This window comes from Podarcis gaigeae (genome assembly GCF_964106915.1).
Source record: "Podarcis gaigeae genome assembly, chromosome: 18".
NCBI classification, from domain to species: Eukaryota; Metazoa; Chordata; class Lepidosauria; order Squamata; family Lacertidae; genus Podarcis; species Podarcis gaigeae.
The window spans coordinates 8,355,782-8,376,950 of record NC_139696.1 but is presented as its reverse complement, the minus strand read 5'-3'; the positions used below and the strand labels follow the sequence as shown (position 1 = coordinate 8,376,950).

The 21,169-nt window shown below is 47.6% G+C and overlaps 1 protein-coding gene across 1 annotated transcript; it reads right to left on the bottom strand.

Annotated features, from left to right (window-relative positions):
• Positions 1 to 540: 540 nt before the first annotated feature.
• TINCR (TINCR ubiquitin domain containing) lies at positions 541 to 15,047 on the bottom strand. The gene is made up of 4 exons (XM_083720833.1): positions 14,466 to 15,047; positions 12,820 to 12,896; positions 3,837 to 3,956; positions 541 to 1,272 (listed from the first exon to the last, which is right to left on the bottom strand). Exons 1-2 carry the CDS (start codon positions 14,774 to 14,776, stop codon positions 12,872 to 12,874), a joined length of 336 nt encoding a protein of 111 aa, XP_083576959.1. The 5' UTR covers positions 14,777 to 15,047; the 3' UTR covers positions 541 to 1,272; positions 3,837 to 3,956; positions 12,820 to 12,871.
• Between the last annotated feature and the right edge of the window lie 6,122 nt (positions 15,048 to 21,169).

The following is a 21,169-nucleotide window of genomic DNA, read 5'->3' as shown; positions in this document are numbered from 1 at the left end:
GATGCGCAGTCTCAGCTAGGTAGCCTTACACTGTAGAATGCATGGCACAAAAGGAAAAGGGGATAGGGAGGGAAAAGGAAAGGTATATATTTCTGTTAGGATGGTGACATTTCAGCCTGAAGAACTGAGATTTATTGGAGGGGAGGTCTGAGCAAGTTTAAGGAGTGTTTGAGGCCATTCTTGCACTGCAATTGGACTAGACGACGAGGGTGTGTCATTTACAGAAGATTGGAAGAATTATACGAACTATTTGAAGAGCAACTCTCATCAACAAATTACGCTAGTAGGACTGCAAGAAGTTTTGTAAGGAGGAATGCATGAAATATTGCTAAGTAGAGAAAGAATAGAGATATTGGTTAAGAGATTTAAGTGCAATAGTGGAAGTAAGAAATGTATATTAAGCGAACAGACTGGAAAAATTTTCAGATGTGATTGACGGAAGTAAAAAAAAATGGTATAAGATATGAAAATACATTTAATGATTGTTGAAAATGATACATTGCAATACACACACACACACACACACACACACACACATGTGGCCCACTGGACCTCCCCGCCTGGCCCTCAGAACATTCTCCAGGCCACACTCCTCACTGCCCTTGCTTCACACCCTCCTCGCGTCTTTTTGCCTGGCCAGGCAGGGTGCGTCCCTGAAATCTGACCTTCCTCTCGCTCACCTGGTCTGAGAGGGCAGAGTTTGGGCGTAGAAACTTCCTGTGCAATGCAAGCATTGTTCCGCCCCCTTTTTCCTTCTGCCCCCGCCCACCACTGGGCTCCAGCACTGACTGGCAGCCAGTAGGAAGGTTTTCCCGGCGCTGCCTGGGTATCGAATTGCAGAATTGGGAGAGACCCTGAGGCTCACCTTGGTCCCACCCCCCCCCCCCTGCAATGCAGGAATCTAGGCTCTGTGTGTGCTCTAACCACTGAGCCGCACAGCCTCCCCCCAAGGAAGTTGACCTCTGCCCTCCCGGCGTGGGTGACTGAAACCCTTGGCCGCCTCTGCCGCTGACACCCCGCCCCTCTCGACTTGAAATCCCGCTTTTCCGGCAGACAACTAGGCTAGGCTGTCATGTCTAAACCTGTCTGAAGTATCACCCAGCGTGGAGGCGCCATGAGGGAGTGACTGAAGGCAGAAACTCTCTCTCTCTCAGGTCACCAACTCAAAATGCCCAAGAGTCATGGATCTGAAGCGCCGTTTTCTGGTTCTGCCAACGCCTCCGTTCCTCTCCGGATCCATCTTTCTTCCCCTCCTCCTCCTCGCTTGGAGACCTGCAATTTAGCAAGGAGCGACAGGGAACACAGAGGGGAAGATTTAGGACTGATAAAAAACAGGGCTTCTTCAAAGCCAATCTGCAGAACTCCCTCTCCCTTTTTTTAACAAAATATATATATATATATATTGTTTATGCCTATCAAGTTTATAAAGGTAAAGGTAAAGGGACCCCTGACCATTAGGTCCAATCGTGGCCAACTCTGGCGTTGCGGCGCTCATCTCGCTTTATTGGCCGAGGAGCTTCTGGGTCATGTGGCCAGCAGGACTAAGCCGCTTCTGGCAAACCAGAGCAGCGCACGGAAACGCCATTTACCTTCCCGCCAGAGTGGTACCTATTTATCTACTTGTACTTTGACGTGCTTTCGAACTGCTAGGTGGGCAGGAGCAGGGACTGAGCAACGGGAACTCACCCTGTCGCCGGGATTCGAACCGCCAACCTTCTGATCGGCAAGTCCTAGGCTCTGTGGTTTAACCCACAACGCCACCTGTGATCAAGTTTATACATTTCACTAATTTCGCTATCATTTTAACATTTCAAAACTTGACTTCCTCCCCCCTTATTCTACGGCCCCTTAAATTAATAATTTTTTAATATCTTCTGCATATCCAAATTGACTTGATCATTTATGCATCTGCTTTAAATATATACGCTTCTCAAACTGCAGGTTATTACAATAATCCTGCCAATGTTCTTATCTGTTTACAGTTTATCTGCAAATATTCAATAAGCCATTTCCATTTTTTAAAAAAGTTTATCTTGATTTCTTATTCTTCCGGTAAGTTTCGTCATTTCTGCATATTCCATAAGTTTTTGTATCCATTCTTTCTTTGCTGGGACTTCTGCTTCGTTCCATTTTGGGGCAAGTAACATTCTTGCCACTGTAGTCGCATACAGGATCCATTCCGGAGCCCTGGGCCGCTAGCCAAACAGCGGTTTGCACTTCTGTGCATGTGCAAAGTGTGATTTAGCGCTTCTGCACATACGCGAGCGGCAAACCCGGAAATAACCCATTCCTGTACTTCCAGGTTTGCCGCAGACATTCGCCAGAATGGACACTAGACAAGGCCGATGTTCACGGAGGTATTACTGTACATGAATAAGTTTCTATACATTCTAGGTAGTTGTGTCCCTATAATTGCCAAAAGAAAAGATTCTGGGTGTGTGTTCTTTTACAAACGTTATTTTTCAATTCATTATACCGTATTTTTCGCTCTATAAGACGCACCAGGCCACAAGACGCACCTAGTTTTTGGAGGAGGAAAACAATAAAAACAATATTCTGAATCCCAGAAGCCAGAACAGCAAGAGGGATCGCTGCGCAGTGAAAGCTTCTGGCATCTGGGATAGCTGCGCAGCCTGCATTCGCTCCATAAGACGCACACACATTTCCCCTTACTTTTTAGGAGGGAAAAAGTGAGTCTTATAGAGCAAAAAATACGGTATATCATTTCCCGGTAAGCTTTAACTTTCCCACAAGACCACCCCTCCCAGAACTCCCTCCCTTACATTCTTATGGAACCTCCCAGTCCAGTAGCAGTTCATCTGGATCCCTAAGCCAGGGTTCAGCAAACATTTTTCAGCAGGGGGCCGATCCACTGTCCCTCAGACCTTGTGGGGGGCCGGACTATATTTTGAAGGGGGGAAATGAACGAATTCCTGCGCCCCACAAATAACCCAGAGATGCAATTTAAATAAAAGCACACATTCTACTCATGTGAAAACATGCTGATTCCCGGACCGTCTGTGGGCCGGATTTAGGAGGCCATTGGGCCAGATCCAGGCCCTGGGTCTTAGTTTGCCTAGCCATGCCCTAAGCTCTGTCTGTCCACTGTGAGAACAGGATACAGTGGTACCTCGGGTTAAGTACTTCATTCGTTCCGGAGGTCCGTTCTTAACCTGAAACTGTTCTTAACCTGAAGCACCACTTTAGCTAATGGGGCCTCCCGCTGCTGCCGCGCTGCTGGAGCAAGATTTCTGTTCTTATCCTGAAGCTAAGTTCTTAACCTGAAGCACTGTTTCTGGGTTAGCGGAGTCTGTAACCTGAAGCGTATGTAACCCGAGGTACCACTGTAATGAACTGCTGGGCCATTGGTTTGAACCAGCATGTCCGATTCGAGCTAGTTAGCACATACAGGGTTAAAAACATGAGAGCCAATAGGCCCAGTATCCTGACTTCCTCAGCGTGGCCAAGCAGGTGTGCCGATGGTGATGAGAAAGATGAGTTCAAGAAGTTAAAATAACAATAATATCCTGTCTCGGGTCAGCATCCGCATCCCCAGCTTTGGTGCCAAGTATGGTGTCACAGAATGTTTATGAACACTCAAATAGCTCTGGGAGAATCATCTGTTGGTCTGGAGAGATGTCACAAAATGCTGAAGAACATTCCAACAGCTCCGGAGGAAGTGTTGCTCACAGGATGCTGGCGATTAGCAAAATTGCAGGGATGAATTGGGAAAACATCAGGAATGCCGGCAAGGGGGAGGGGAAATGCCACCTATCAGGAGCTCAGGAAAGCTTTCTGTCAGGGTTTGGGAAGTTGTACCTGTTTCCACAGCTTACCTTTGGATCTCTGCTAGCTGCTGTTATTTGCTCACGTTGAGAGATAAGAAAAACAACACCGTCCTTCTGAATGATGGCGCCATGCCAGGCAGTTCCTCAGACTCCCAAAGCAAGCATCACCTGCGTGTTTTTTTTAAAAGAAAGGGCGAGATCGTCACATCAATCAAATCAACGACTGCCAAGAGGGGAGGGGGATCAGATCAGACAGAGAGAAATTGCCACCGCCTCATATTTATCTCCCCAGTGAAGAAAATAACAAGAATAACGGAATTAAAAAAATTAAGTAAATCATTATTGGCCCAGAAATGGAAACAAGAAGAATTACTGACGAAAGAAGAATGGCAGATGAAATTAATGGACTATGCAGAATTAGATTAAGATGGCAGGAAGGATTCGAAACCTGCAGGAACAGAGATTCTCAGAAGACTGGAATAAATATGTGAACTATTTGAAAAGCAATTGTAATTAACAGATTGTGCTAGTAGGATTACAAGAAGTTTTGTAAGGAGAAAAATATGAAATATTGCAAGCAAGATTATGAAGAGAGTTATTAGTTAAGATAATTAAAAGTAATAGTGAAATTAAGAAATGTAAATTAAGTGAAAAAGATTGGAAAAATTTCAGATGTGATTGATAGAAGTCAAAAAAATGTATAAAATATGAAATTGTGTTAAATGATTGCTGAAAATGATAGGTTAAAAAATTAATAAATATATATATAAATAAGATAGTCTTTCCAGCTAAAATAAATAAATAAATTTAAGAAAATCAGCATGGGTATGATTCCCCAGCTGTGAAGAACCTCCATACTATTGCCTTGGCTGAAAGATTAAAAATAAATAAATACCTAGCAGCTGCCCTATGGGAGACTCCTTCTCCGCCCCAGCTATTGACTGACATGCAGTGATGTCACAGAATGTTCACAAACATTCCAACGACAGGGAGGGAGGGAGGGAGGGAAGGGCGAGGTGTGGAATGTTCTCAGAGGTCAGGGGAGCCATGAAAAGATGTACAGGCAAGCTCATCGTTTGGCAGGTGCCAATCAATTGCTTGGGTAATTGTGAAAGCTCTGCGGACAGTTGTACGTTTTAAATGCACATTGTGACTTGTGTTGCAAACCCCTAAATTTGTTTCCCTGGGGGGGGGGGCAAGGAGCTGCGTGGGTTGCAGTGACCCCACAACAGGTCACGCAAGCGGATAGTCAATAGCAAGCGACCCACCTTGCAGAGTCGTCGCAAGGATCACAACCAACAATCTCTCTGCGAAGGTCTTGCGCAAACGCAAGTTATAATCCGGACATGTTCTTGCAGGGGGGAAAGTCAACCCTCCTGATTAAAAAGCAGAGTTTGCTCCGCTGCCCCTTCTGGAATCGCAACGAGGTGACCTCTTTCCACCAGCAAAACACACACACACATACCAAGCAGTTTGCTCAGAAAGCACACAGATAAATAAATTTTGCATATTAGCCAGGGCCATAAGATTCCCTACCACCCCCAAATCTGTGAGGCTGAGTCTTAAGTGAATTTTTATGGCCAACATTATCAACCCCCCAAGGATACCAACATAGAGGAGAGGCTGACTCCTTCTCCCGAACACTGCCAATTATCTGCCAGCGCATTAGGAAAAGGGGGCAGGAAGAAAAACAGGGTCTTTATGCTGTTTTCTTTTGCGTCGGGTGGAAAACCACCAGGATAGAGTCCCATGCCCCGAATGTTTCCATCAATATTCATGGCTATGACATACAGGTCAACGCCTCTGCAAAGGAAAGCATTGTGGCATCTGGAATTAACACACCTCTTTTGCGTGTGGGTTAAACCACAGAGCCTAGGACTTGCCGATCAGAAGGTCGGCGGTTCGAATCCCCAAGACGGGGTGAGCTCCCGTTGCTCGGTCCCAGCTCCTGCCAACCTAGCAGTTCGATAGCACGTCAAAGTGCAAGTAGATAAATAGGTACCGCTCTGGCGGGAAGGTAAACGGCGTTTCCGTGCGCTGCTCTGGTTCGTCAGAAGCGGCTCAGTCATGCTGGCCACATGACCCGGAAGGTGTACGCCGGCTCCCTTGGCCAATAAAGCAAGATGAGCGCCACAACCCCAGAGTCGGTCACGACTGAACCTAATGGTCAGGGGTCCCTTTACCTTTACCTTTGCGTGTGTAGGGGATCTTTCTTAGTTCCTCAAATGTGGGGTATGCAGGGCTGCCTCCTCGAGGCCGAACCAGGAGCTGCCAAACACAGCAGCTTGGCCAACTGCTCGCCAGGGACCATGGCAGCTGATTAGCTGCCAGCGTCCCGTCAAGGTGGTGGGACCGGACAGGGCCGGCCCGCTCACGGGGGACGGTGTGGCAGTTGACTCAGGCGGCAGACTGGGGGCAACCAGGAGAAGTGGCAGATAGGGCCCTCATATCTATGGAACCGCCTCTCCTGGTCTGCCCCGCAGAGGACCTTAAGGTCCATGAATAATCATAGTTTAGAGGTCCCGGGCCCTAAGGAAGTCAGACTATCCTCCACCAGGGCCAGGGACTTCTTAGTGATGGCTCCGACCTGGTAGAATGCTCTGTCCGATGAAACCAAGACCCTGCAGAATTTAACTTCCTTCCACAGGGCCTGTCTTGTTGTTTAGTTGTTTAGTCGTGTCTGACTCTTCGTGACCCCATGGACCAGAGCACACCAGGCACTCCTGTCTTCCACTGTCTCCCACAGTGTTGGTCGCTTCGAGAACACTGTCCCACCATCTCGTCCTCTTTCGTCCCCTTCTCCTTGTGCCCTCCATCTTTTCCAGAATCAGGGTCTTTTCCAGGGAGTCTTCTCTTCTCATGAGGTGGCCAAAGTCTTGGAGCCTCAGCTTCAGGATCTGTCCTTCCCGTGAGCACTCAGGGCTGATTTCCTTCAGAATGGAGAGGTTTGATCTTCTTGCAGTCCATGGGACTCTCAAGAGTCTCCTCCAGCACCAGAATTCAAAAGCATCCATTCTTCAGCGATCAGCCTTCTTTATGGTCCAGCTCTCACTTCCATACATCACTACTGGGAAAACCATAGCTTGAACTATACGGACCTTTGTTGGACAGAGCTATTCCTCCTGGCCTTTAATTTGAATTCAGCCTGTTCTCCTATTTCCCTTCTCTTCCCTCCCCCTTCCCTTTTATGAAGATCACCTGCTCTGAGACCCCACAGCTAATTCTCCCCTGGCCTCCTCGCTGGCCCAAGTAGGACTAATTCAGCCAGCTAGCCCTGGGGATTATCTAATGCTTATTTCCTTTAAATGGATTTCTGAATTTTGAATTTTATTGTTATTCATGTTTCTTATACTGTATTTTATGCTGCTTTTACAATTAAGTGTTTTAAATTTAAAACGACCTTGACAGATTAGAGAACTGGGCCAAAACAAACAAAATGAATTTTAACAGGGAGAAATGTAAAGTATTGCACTTGGGCAAAAAAATGAGAGGCACAAATACAAGATGGGTGACACCTGGCTTGAGAGCAGTACATGTGAAAAGGATCTAGGAGTCTTGGTTGACCACAAACTTGACATGAGCCAACAGTGTGACGCGGCAGCTAAAAAAGCCAATGCAATTCTGGGCTGCATCCATAGGAGTATAGCATCTAGATCAAGGGAAGTAATAGTGCCACTGTATTCTGCTCTGGTCAGACCTCACCTGGAGTACTGTGTCCAGTTCTGGGCACCACAGTTCAAGAAGGACACTGACAAACTGGAACGTGTCCAGAGGAGGGCAACCAAAATGGTCAAAGGCCTGGAAACGATGCCTTATGAGGAACGGCTAAGGGAGCTGGGCATGTTTAGCCTGGAGAAGAGGAGGTTAAGGGGTGATATGATAGCCATGTTCTAATATATAAAAGATGTCACATAGAGGAGGGAGAAAGGTTGTTTTCTGCTGCTCCACAGAAGCGGACCCGGAGCAATGGCTCCAAACTACAAGAAAGAAGATTCCACCTAAACATATAGGAAGAACTTCCTGACAGTAAGAGCTGTTTGACAGTGGAATTTGCTGCCAAGGAGTGTGGTGGAGTCTCCTTCTTTGGAGGTCTTTAAGCAGAGGCTTGACAACCATATGTCAGGAGTGCTCTGATGGTGTTTCCTGCTTGGCAGGGGGTTGGACTCGATGGCCCTTGAGGTCTCTTCCAACTCTAGGATTCTACGATTCTATGATTCTGTGTTAGCCACCCTGAGCCCGGTTTCATGAACTGGGAAGGGCGGGGTATAAATAAATTATTATTATTATTATTATTATTATTATTATTATTATTGACCCCAAGGAGAGGACCACTAAGCGCAGGAGACAATGGAGGCTCGCCACTGCCTGTTCCTCTCTGGCCTCCTTCTTCCCCCAGCGCCTTCAGTGCTTCTCTGGGCTGCATCCAGTCAACTTGGACAGAGGCGGTGGTTAGGATCAGAAGGTTGGAGGTTCGAACCCACCCCGAAGCAGATGGGCAGAATTCCTGCATTGCAATGGTTTCGGCTAGATGACCCCTGGGGTCCCTTCCAACCTAACAATTATATGATTCTGTGAAATGAGGAGAGGGAGAACAGTGTTTCTTTATCTTCTTCTTTGGCGATCCCTCGTAGCCGAGTAACATTGTCTTCCATAAACACGGTTTTAACAGTGAGTCCGTAAGTGACTGTGGAGACCAATTCTGGATCCCCACATCCTTCCACAGTGGGGACATTGGTTCCCGGCTGGGAGTTGATCACAGTGAGGGTTTGCCAAGCGTGCCTTCCTCTTAGCACGTTTTTCCCTTTGGTCCTGAGTTCAAGCGTCTTCAAAACCCATGACACCTTTGGCAAAGGCTGTTCTCCAACTGGAGCGCTCACAAGCCAGTGTTTCCCAGTTGTTAGTGTTTATACTACATTTTTAAAGATTTGCCTTGAGAGAGTTTTTAAACCTCTTTTGTTGACCACCTGCATTACGCTTCCCATTTTTAAGTTGGGAATAGAGTAGTTGCTTTGGAAGACGATCATCAGGCATCTGCACAACATGGCCAGTCCAACGAAGTTGATGTTGAAGAATCATCGCTTCGACACTGGTGATCTTTGCTTCTTCCAGGACACTGGCATTAGTTCGCCTGTCTTCCCAAGTGATGTGTAAATTTTTTCGGAGGCACCGTTGATGGAATCTTCCGAGGAGATGGAGATGGCGTTTATAAGTGGTCCATGTTTCACGCACATACAGTAATGTTGGTAGTACAATAGAGAACCGTGCAGGCCACTTTGAGCCACTTGGAGTGCTTTATATACATTATTTCCACAATGGGCTGCACGTGATTGGCTAATTCCGGAATTCTCCTGTAGGCCAATCAGGTTGTGGATTGACTTCCATCTGGAGCTGGATTGGGTGGCACCTGCGGACCAATCATACTGCTGCATTGTTCTAGGACCAATCAGACTGCTGTATTCTGAATCCTATTGTTCTAGGACCAATCAGACTGCTGCATTTTAGATCCTATTCAACTCAGTACATAACATGGAGCAAAAGAGGGACATGGATATATTTGCAGCAAAAGCAAATAAGCCGTCGCCAAGAACACCTGCCAGTCTGAAGGATTTGCTGAAACAACTACTGAACTAGAATACAAAAAAGGGAGGTGAGAGGAGGTCGGGGAAATAAATAGATGAAAGATAAGAGATGGAAAGACTGATTTGTTCTTAACTGTTTTTATTTTTCTGTATTTTTTGTCCTTTTTCTTATTTTTTCTTTTCTTTTTTCTATTTTTGTAATTTCTTTGAAATTTTAATAAATATTATTTTTTTAAAAAAGGAAAAGAAAAAAAACACCTGCCAGTCTGTTGGTCTTGGTCTTGCTCTTTCTCAAAAAAGGAAGATTAGCAGTGACAAGATCCACTGAAGGCACAAAGGGGAAACAGGTCGCCCTGGAAAAACAGGCTTTGCGTCTGTACACAATGTGTCTCAGTCCTGACTCAGGAGAGGTGCAGCACATGACCGGCGACCATAATTATTGTTTATCCAGACGCCTGCCCAGTGATCACACTCAAAGATCCACGGAGGGGACTGAGCAAAGATTGTTATTATGATATATTATGTATTATATTAATATATTGTTTTAAATAGTAGTAGTAGTAGTAGTAGTAGTCAATGACAAACCTAGACAGCAGCTTAAAAAGCAGAGACATCACCTTGACAACAAAGGTCCGTATAGTAAAAGCTATGGTTTTCCCAGTAGTGATGTATGGAAGTGAGAGCTGGACCATAAAGAAGGTTGGTCGCCGAAGAATGGATGCTTTTGAATTCTGGTGCTGGAGGAGACTCTTGAGAGTCCCATGGACTGCAAGAAGATCAAACCTCTCCATTCTGAAGGAAATCAGCCCTGAGTGCTCACTGGAAGGACAGATCCTGAAGCTGAGGCTCCAAGACTTTGGCCACCTCATGAGAAGAGAAGACTCCCTGGAAAAGACCCTGATGTTGGGAAAGATGGAGGGCACAAGGAGAAGGGGATGACAGAGGACGAGATGGTGGAACAGTGTTCTCGAAGCTGTCAGCATGAGCTTGACCAAACTGTGGGAGGGCAGTTTGGTGGAAGACAGGAGGGCCTGGTGTGCTCTGGTCCAGGGGTCACAAAGAGTCGGACACGACTAAACCACTAAACAAGAAGTAGTAGTAGTAGATATGGCTATTTATACCCTGTCTTTTTCCCTGACGGGACCCAATGCAGCTTCCAGATAGATAGAGCACAAGACTATCAATCTCTGGGTTGTGGGTTCGAGACCCACATCGGGCAAAAGGTTCCTTCCGACGCTACAATTTTATGAAAACATAGGAAAACCAACCCTTGCAATGCCATGAAACATCAATACGATTAAAACTATGCACATCACTTTGCTGGCAGTGTTTGCCGATGGATCTGGTTGGCCGCTGTAGAAGCAAGGAGGTGGATTGGAACGGCCTTTGGTCTGATCCACCGGAGCTCCTTCTTACATTGCTCTTTTTAAAGGAAGATTGGGCATACGAAGAGCCCAAAGGAGGTCATCATTGCAGGGGGTTGGACTAGATGACCACCAGGGACCCTTCCAAGTCTAGAATTCTGTAATTCCAGTCTTCCTCCAATAGCGGCCAGCCAAATGCAAGCGGGACCCGAGTGCAAGAATGTTCTCCCTTCCTGTGGTTTCCACCAATGGGTATTCCATAGAATCGTAGAATTGTTAAGTTGGTGTGATGGCCTGGGACTCGGGCTCGGACTCGGAGCCAGAGGAGTCTCAGTCCGCACCGGATCCTTTGCCTCAGGCATCATCTGAACCAAGCCTGATCCTGATGAGTCCCAGTCTGCACAGGTTCCCCTGCAACAAGCACCAGCTGGGCCGAGTCAGGGGCCTGAGCCTGCCCTGGCTCCAGATGTGGGGATGACCTCGTTGCCTCCAGCTGAGCCATCACTTACAGCTGCTCTGCTACCAGTTGGATCAGGGGAGGTTGAGGCGGCCTCTGAGTCTAGTAACCCACCAACGTCTCCCAAGCTGCAGAGACTGAGATCTGAGAGAAGGAGAAACCTGAGTACTCACAGGAGGAGTACTCGCCTTCGGGTGAAACAGGGAGGTGAGTCACCAGGGGATCAGGACCGGCCGCTACCCCGACAAAGATAAAAGGCTGTCGAACCCTGTCCCAGGTTGCAGGAGCAACATTGCTGTATGCCAGATCCTGCCTGAGATCCTGTACCTGTTCTTGCCTGGTTTCCTGCCTCGTGTCCTGCCTTGGCCCTGTCGGACTGACTCCTAGCGGAACCTTCAGATTCTGGACCAGTCCTTACCCCCGGGCCCAGCACAGTTGGAAAGGGACCCCAGGGGTCATCTGGTCCATGCAGGTCTGTCCCCCCCATTTCAATCCATGCTGGGCCCTGCTTAGCTCTGCAAACGTGTTTGGCAGTTTTCCTTCTGTGTGCCACTCATGCACACCTATTAACCAGCACACACACGAGAGGCAGAATCCACCCACCAGGTAGACATGTAACTGTTGGCAAGCAACCAAGGAAACGGGGGCAGCTGGCAGGCCCCAGCTGGCTCCAGCCCACCGGCCGGTGTGCCAGGCAAACTCCAGTCCTTGGTGCAGCATGAATCTGTGACCTGAGCTTCAGAAGCTGGGGCACGCTACTCAGCATAGTAAACGCTCCACAAACGGAAGTGGCAGGAGAGGCTGTGTGAGCATATTTACAAGCCGTTTACCTTCCCGCCGGAGTGGTACCTATTTATCTATTTGCACTTTGACGAGCTTTCAAACTGCTAGGTTGGCAGGAGCTGGGACCGAGCAACAGGAGCTCACCCTGTCGTGGAGATTCGAACTGCCGACCTTCTGATTGGCAAGTCCTAGGCTCTGTGGTTTAACCCACAGCGTCATCCGCATCCCTTGCATATTCAGCGTACAGCAGGACAAAAGGAAACATGTCTGACCTCCTTCATGTCCAAAGCAAAACGGCAAAAGCAAAAGCTGTACCCAAACGGAAGTTCCCAGCAAGCTGTGCTGGAGTGTAAACAGGCACTTGACACACAACTATCATGCCTGTTCCTTAAGGTGGAACGGAATATCCTAACAGTAACTTCTTGAGATCTGGAAGGATCTAAACTCTGAAGGACAACAAGGTAAAACTGGGGGCCTGTAAATGGGAGGGGCAGTGGGGTAGGAATATAAGAAGCTGCCTTATACCCCTAGCCAGACAACTGGTCCCTCTCGCCCAGGAATCACAGAATCTTAGAACTGTAGAGTTGGAAGGATCATCTAGTGCCAGGCATGGCCAAACCTGGCCCTCCAGCTGTTTGGGGACTACAGTTCCCATCATCCCTGACCACTGGTCCTGTTAGCTAGGGGTGAAGGGAGTTGTAGTCCCAAAACAGCTGGAGTGCCGAGTTTGGCCATGCCTGATAGCCCAACCCGCCCCCTGCAATGCAGGAATATGCAGCTGTCCCAAGCGGGTATCAAACCTGCAACTTTGGCATTCATTGGTAGCACGCTCTAACCAACTGGCTTACCTGGAGATGGCAGGGCTTGAACCTGGGACCTTCTGAGTACAAGGCAGATGTCCTACCATTCATCTATGGCCTTTCCCCTAAAAATAGAAAGAGAGATACTAGTCCTCAAGGTTCCGGATCAGGGGCTGATTTAAACAGAAACACGGGAAGCTGCTTTATAGCATGGCAAACCGTGGTCCGGTTACCTCTGTGGTACCGCCTGCCCCAAGAATGGGTCACTGGTTGCCCTCCAGATGTTGCCCCACGAGTCTGCCACGGAAACAGCGAGAAAGAACCATAGGCCAGTAAGGTAAAGGTAAAGGGACCCCTGACCATTAGGTCCACTGGTGGCTGACTCTGGGGTTGCGGCACTCATCTCGCTTTATTGGCCGAGGGAGCCGGCGTACAGCTTCCGGGTCCTGTGGCCAGCAGGACTAAGCTCCCGTTGCTCGGTCCCTGCTCCTGCCAACCTAGCAGTTCAAAAGCACACCGGTGCAAGTAGATAAATAGGTACCACTCCGGCAGGAAGGTAAACGGCGTTTTCGTGCACTGCTCTGGTTCATCAGAATCGGCTTGGTCATGCTGGCCACATGACTCGGAAGCTGTATGCCGGCTCCCTCGGCCAATACAGCGAGATGAGCGCTGCAACCCCAGAGTCGGCCCCAAATGGACCTAATGGTCAGGGGTCCCTTTACCTTTTTACTGCATATTCATCCATTCTCCAATTTCTATATCCAACCATATTATCCATGGTCATTTTTACATTACAAGTGAAATCAAAACCCTGCTTTTGTTTCCATCTGCTTACAGCGGTCTCCTAAATAACTTATAAATTACAGTGGTACCTCGGGTCACATACGCTTCAGGTTACAGACTCCGCTAACCCAGAAATAGTGTTTCAGGTTAAGAAGTTTGCTTCAGGATGAGAACAGAAATCGGGCTCCGGCGGCGCGGCAGCAGCAGGAGGCCCCATTAGCTAAAGTGGTGCTTCATGTTAAGAACAGTTTCAGGTTAAGAACGGACCTCCAGAACGAATTAAGTACTTAACCCGAGGTATCACTGTATTCCCATTCTTTTATCAAGTTTTTGCCCTCTTGGTTTCTGAGTTTTCCAGTCGGCTTTGCCATCTCGGCATAGTCTGTTCCTCAGCCACGACTGGACCTAATGGTCAGGGGTCCCTCTCAGTCTTAAGGTAAAGGGACCCCTGACCATTAGGTCCAGCCGTGGCCGACTCTGGGGTTGCGGCGCTCATCTCACTTTACTGGCCAAGGGAGCCAGCGTCTCAGTCTTGCTCAGGGGTTAAAACCGGGAACCTTCATCTCCAACCGGGAACAGCCTTTCTCAACCTGTGGGTCCCCAGTTGTTGTTGAACTACAACTCCCATCACCCCTAGCTAGCAAGGCTCAGGGATGATGGGAGTTGTAGTCCAACAACATCTGGGGACCCACAGGTTGAGAGCCGCTGCCCTAAAAGCAGATGCTCTCCCACTCAACTACATCTCAGCCCAAGAGACATCAGCTGTGATTTCCTTGCATTGCCAGGGGTTGGTCTGGGTGACCTTTGGGGGTCCCTTCCAACTCTACAACTCCCCAAACAAACCCAAACCTGCGCGAACTTCCTAAGCATCTGGCTAAGCTTGGCTGAAGAGCGATGCCCAGGGAACCCACCTCTTGTCGCTGATGAGCAGGAGGACGGACCCGTTCTGGATCTTGGCCTCCTTCACCGTTTCGTGCTCCTCAATCACCCGGGCGTTGTAGAAGAAGGTCTTTTTCCACGAGGACACCCCTTCCCGCACCAGGTGGGCTCTCAGGTCCATCATGGTGTCGGTGGGCCTCACGGTCAGAGGCAGCAGGAGGTCTTCGTCGGCCAGGTGGACCTTGATGTGGTACTTCTTCCACCGGGAAAGGCTCCTCCGCAGGGTCTCCATCCCCTCCGGCTCGGCGAGAGATTCAGGCGAGAGAGAGGCCAGCGAAAGCATGAAGCCGAGAGCAGGGAGACCAGGAACTCCCAGGGAGGTTTCGGAAAGGGAACGCCAGCCTGCCAGGCTAGACAAACCGGTCCGGCCCTAGCCCGTCGGGTGGCATGTTTCGCATTCCAGGCAAGATCTAGCCCTGTCTCCTGTCCCAAGGAGTGCAGAGGCAGAGATCAGGGGCTTGGCGTGCGTCACGATATGGGAGGGCCTATCACCGCCACTTATTTCATAGAATCGCAGCATCGCAGAACAGGAAGGGACCACAAGGGCTATCCAGCCCACCCCCCTGAAATGCAAAGGTTTTTCTTTCTTTTTTCACAATAATATTTATTATTTTCCATACATAAACATAGCAAAAGAAAAGATTAACAATAATAAAGGGGAAAGAAAGAAAAAGAAAAAAGAATATAGAACATAAAATAGAACAAAGCATCACTACAATAACACTTAATTAATTACTCAAAATCCATCTTCATAAACATATTATTTGACTTCCTCAAATCTCTTCCATCTGAATTTCTTAGTAATTATATGTAGCAGTTTCCAATATCATTATTTCATAAAACCATGTCACAGTCATAATCATATTTCCTAACTTTTCTTATCAGACATTTTCTTCTTTATTTATTTAATCCCAATTTAGTCCTAGGCCTAGTTGATTCTTTCAAGGGATTACATATCTTTAATATTACAATATTTATTCAGATAGTCTTTAAATTTCTTCCAGTCTTCTTGGTGTTCCTCTTCTTTCTGGTCGCGGATTCTCCCGGTGAGATCAGCCAGCTCCATAAACTCCATCATCTTCATCTGCCATTCTTCTATCGTTGGTAGTTCTTGTGTTTTCCATTTTTGGGCTCGTAAAATCCGTGCAGCAGTTGTGGCATACAAAAATACTTTTACATCTTTTTTGGACAATTCAGAACCTGTTATTCCAAGGAGAAAGGCCTCTGGTTTCTTCATAAAAGTATATTCCATCATTTTTTTAAAAAACAAAATAAAAAAATTCCTTCCAGTAGCACCTTAAAGACCAACTAAGTTAGTTCTTGGTATGAGCTTTCGTGTGCATGCACACTTCTTCAGATACATGCACACGAAAGCTCATACCAAGAACTAACTTAGTTGGTCTTTAAGGTCCTACTGGAAGGAATTTTTTTATTTTGTTTTGACTATGGCAGACCAACACGGCTACCTATCTGTAACTGGAACTATTTTTTTTAAAATTCATCATAATTTTTTTCCCAGAAGTCTTTAACCTTGGAGCAAGTCCACCACATATGATAGAAAGTACCTTCTTTTTCTTTACATTTCCAACATAAATTATCACAATTGTGGTAGATCTTCGCCAATTTTACAGGAGTTAAGTACCATATGTACATCATTTTCATAACATTCTCCTTTAACATTGTACATGCAGTAAACTTAACCCCTTTCTTCCAAAGCCTATCCCAATCCTGAAAAGCAAAGGTTTTTCACCAAACTCGGGGCGTGAACCCACAACACTGAGATTAAGAGTCTCTGCTCCACCGCAGAGCTTTCCAAACTTTTCGTGCTGGCGATGCACTTTTTTATTTCATTTTTGTTAAATTTTCTGTTTTACATTTCAGAATATTCATTTAAACAATCTTAAAATGTCAATGACTTCCCTCCCCTTCTCTTTCCATAGTTTGTTCTGCATAACATAAAGCCCTGCATATTTTACAGAAACTATACCATTCAGTATTCCATTATGGCATCCATCATAACTTATTTACACTGTTGAATTTATCTTAATGCTGCCAGTGTTTTTAGTTGTACACATTTATTTCCCATATATTCAATAAACGTTTTCCAAACTTCTCTAAACGTATGTTCTTCTTGTTCTCTTATTCTATATGTTAAGTCTGCAAGCTGCGCATATTCCATCAACTATAGTTGCCATTCTTCTTTGGTTGGGACTTCACTCGTTTTCCATTTGGGGGGGCTAGCAAAACAAGTTGTTGCATACATAAATAACCTCTTCTGACACCTGGGAATTTTTACCCTTCTACAAGTCCACCAAAAGCAAAGATATTTCACCCAACCCTGAGATTAAGAGCTTCCCCAACTTATCACATTGGTGACACACTTTTTTAAGACATGCATCATTTTGCAACACGGTAATTCGGAGACATCACCTTGCCAACAAAGGTCTGTATTGGCAACCTTGCCAACAAAGGTCTGGGAAAACTACTGGTTTTCCCAGTAGTGATGTATGGAGGTAAGGGCTGGACCCTAAAGAAGGCTGATCGCCAAAGAATGGATGCTTTTGAATTCTGGTGCTGGAGGAGACTCTTGAGAGTCCCATGGACTGCAAGAAGATCAAACACATCCATTCTGAAGGAAATCAGCCCTGAGTGCTCACCGCAAGGACAGATCCCGAAGCTGAGGCTCCAAGAATTTGGCCACCTCATGAGAAGAGAAGACTCCCTGGAAAAGACCCTGATGTTGGGAAAGATGGAGGGCACAAGGAGAAGGGGACGACGGAGGACGAGATGGTGGGACAGTGTTCTCAAAGCTACCAGCATGAGTTTGACCAAACTGCGGGAGGCAGTGGAAGACAGGAGTGCCTGGCGTGCTCTGGTCCAGGGGGTCACGAAGAGGCGGACACGACTAAACAACAACAACAATTCAGTTTTTCAAGCACACCGGAGGTTAAACTAACCCCTTAGAAGAGATAAGGACACATATCGCTTGACACACCTGCACACTGCAGCCGACACACTAAGGTGTCGCGACGCACAGTTTGCAAAGCTCTGCTCTGCTGACTGAGCTCCCAGGCCGAGCTCAGGGGCTTGGCGTGCATCAGGAATGCAGAACCCGTCACCATAATCATTTTTTTCATACAATCATAGAACAGTAGAGCTGGAAGGGTTCCAGGGGTCATCTAGTCCAACCCCCTGCAATGCAGAAGTCACAGCTAAAATATCGCTGGCGGATGGCTGTCCAACCAGTGAAGGAGGGTTCGCCACCTTCCAATGGAGTCCGTTCCACTGTCAAACAGCTCTTGCCCTCAGAAAGCTCTTCCTGATGTTGAATCAGAATCTCCTTTCATCTGTTTTGAATCTAATGGGTTTGGGATGTTGCAGGACTCCGACTCCCATCATCCCCAACTGTTGGCTCAGGCTGATGGGGCTGGAGTCCAGCAAGATCTGGAGAGCCACAGGGTTCCCCCCGCCCCCATTCCTGAAGTCCCATGGTTCTCCCGTTATTTTCACAACAACCCTGTGAGTTGGGCTAAGCTGAGAGCTTCAGGACCAAATGCAAATTTGAACCCATGTCTCTCCCAGGTCCTAACCACTGCATCACACTGTATTTAGAGCTGACCCGACTGAAATGAATTGGACTAACTTACTCTGTGGGTTTTAGTCTGAGGAAAACTTAGCTGGATAACAATGCAGAGGATCTGTAGTTGCACGTGGCAAAGATTGGGAAGCAAACACAATCCCTGTAATATTTCACAGACACCAAACACTGTAGGCGAAATAATCTGTTCTCCTCATCAAGGGCGAAACCTTTGGGATAAACAGACTCCCTGCAAAAACGACAACAATACAAAGAGAGATTTCTGAACATTCTCAGCTGTTCTTCAGCGGCGAGGCTGTGAAAGGAAGGGCACCCTTGTTTTACGCTGCGAAGGCTTGTTTTAGTTTGGCTGCGCTTCCGAAATATGCAACAAACACAGAGGAACTGTTAAAAGATGTTGCCGTTTTCCCTTCAGGTAAGAAACCCAGGTTTCCGAAAGCATCTCTAAAGGGCACCTCCACAGAGGCGCATATTTTTGTCATCAATTTGCTTTACACTGTGCCGCCAACGTAGACGGGAAATGTAGGCAGGGGTCTGCACCCAAGGAGCTTACAAACTGAGACAGACAGCAGAGAAACAGAAGGAGGGAGGCGAAATGCGAAGCTGACTGCAGGTTTGTGGGTGTTCTGGGCAAAGTGTCTTCAGATAGCTCTTTGTAGGCCTGGTGGAGACTAAGACCATAAGACTAGCCTGTTGGATCAGGCCAACGGCTAGGGAAGGGCTGCCCACCCATGAGGCAAGTTGAGACGACCGCCTCAGGCAGCGCCACAGAAGAGAAGCAAGAGATAAAGCTACTGGGGGTCAGAGAGTCCGACTAGGACCTGGAGAGCTGGGTTCAAATCCTCCACTCAGGCATGAAGCTCACTAGGGGCCAGTCACTCACTCTCAGTTTAAACTACTCCACAGCTTTGTTGTGGGGATTGAATGAGGAGAAGAAGAACCTTGAGCTCCTTGGAGGAAAGGAAGGAGGCATTAATGCAATAAATGAATAACTAAAAGGTATAGGGACTCCTGACCATTAGGTCCAGTCGTGGCTGACTCTGGGGTTGCGGCGCTCATCTCGCTTTATTGGCCGAGGGAACCGGCGTACAGCTTCCGGGTCATGTGGCCAGCATGACTTAGCCGCTTCTGGCGAACCAGAGCAGCGCACGGAAACGCCGTTTACCTTCCCGCTGGAGCGGTACCTATTTATCTACTTGCACTTTGATGTGCTTCCGAACTGTTAGGTTGGCCGGAGCAGCAGTGGTGTAGCGTGGGGGTGCAGGGGGGGCCGGCCACACCGGGCACAACATCTGGGGGTTAGGGTTAGAGGGCGCAAATTCACGGGTTAGGGAGCGCAAATCCACGGGTTAGGGGGCGCAAATTACTTGCCTTGCCCAGGTGCTGACAACCCACGCTACGCCACTGCGGAGCAGGGCCCGGGCAACGGGAGCTCACCCCGTCACGGGGATTCAAACCGCCGACCTTCTGATCAGCAAGTCCTGGGCTCTGTGGTTTAACCCACAGCACTACATGAATAACTAAAACATGGCAAATGAGCGCATGCTGAAGGAAACAGCACCTGTTGGATTTCTGCCACGAAGCTGTTTCAAAGTTCAAAAGGTCCTCTGAATTCCTAAACGCTCCACCACCTTACTTCTCTTCCCGGCGGTGCAGCAATAAGACCGCTGGCGCTATTGCAAAGCTAAGCAGGGTCCTGTGCGGTTTCAAATTGGACGGGGGACCGTGTGTTGAGGTTTCCTGCACGGCAGGGGGTTGGAATAGATGACCCTCGGGGTTCACTTCCGATTGTGCGACCCTGTGATTCACCACAGCCAAGCGCAGCCTTGAAATATTAAGGCTGCCAAGCCCCCGTGCGATCTCCGAACGCCAGTTCCAATTAATTTTGAATTTTTCATTAAACCATTATTAAAAAGCAAGAGGGTAGCCGAAGGAAGGGGGGGTTGGGTTTCAACTCAGTCGGTATATTAACTGCCTTCGTTTTGCCTAAGGACTTTTTATTATCTGTCCCAAGCAATTATGTCAGGAAGTTCTGACGCCTCTTTGCAGGTTAACTGTGAGTTTGTGCATCAACCTGGATCTTTAAAAAAATGGTTTCAGGGGAATCCCCAGGAATCCCTCGATTGCTCACTGGGGAGGGGGCAGAGTTGCCAACAGGTATTTCTCAATGGGAAAATGGGGGCAAGGCTGGGGGCACAAAGGGAGAGGGCTCCTTCCTACAAGGTCGTTTTCTGGTGGAGAAATCTGGAGCCCCAAAAGCGAGATCTTAAATATGGGGGCAGCAAAAACTGATAACGGAATTTTATTTCTCCCTCTCTCATAACTTGTGGGCATTCAGTGAAGCCGAGCGATGGCTGGTGATGGGAATTAACGGAGGTACTCCTTAATAATAATAATAATAATAATAAACTGGGATTCCCCCTTGGACTTTTCATGGGAGGAAGAAGCGAATGAGACAGCAATACTAAAAAGACATATGGTCTAACAGAAAGTGAAGAAGGTGGATATTAACATGAACTGGACGCCTTAAATAGTCGTTTTCTTTCATATTTGGTGGATGGGTAAAGGAGTGTTGGGAAATGATTTATAATGAATTGAAAAAACTGTTTATAATTACTTTCTGCAATAAACCAGAGTCCTTTCTGTTGGGGATAATTCGGACTGAAATTCCCAGGTGTCAGAAAAGGTTATTGTCAGGGAACTGCCATCAGTACTGGAGGGGGAGCACAAAAGCCAGAGGGATTCCAGAGAGCGTCCACGGATCGGGAGGAGCAGCCCATCTTCTGGGGAAGAGAATCAGCGTAGCACCAGTGGAGAAGGGGGACAGGTGGGGGAAGCGGCAAGGCGGTTCCATGACTCCTTGCCTGGGACCAGCGGGGAGAGTAGGGGTCCTCCGTTGCCCACGCCCTCCCTGCGCAGAAGGCTTTCGCGCAGAGAGGGTAGGCAGAGACTAGGCGTCAAAGAACTTCTTTGCTGAAAGAAGTTTAAGAAACGCCCACTGACGGATTCTGCCAGCGATTGAGACAGCCACGGGTGAGTGGCTGTCCGGACAGAAGAGATTCACTTTGGCAGCCCAGC

Bases quoted from the DNA above. Each gene is read 5' to 3' on its own strand.
- TINCR (XM_083720833.1), bottom strand. From the start codon at position 14,776: ATGCTTTCGCTGGCCTCTCTCTCGCCTGAATCTCTCGCCGAGCCGGAG. The intron at 12,897-14,465 runs GTGGGTTCCCTG...TTCTATTTTTAG, and splicing joins CTGCTCATCAGCGACAAGAG to GGGAAAGGCCATAGATGAAT.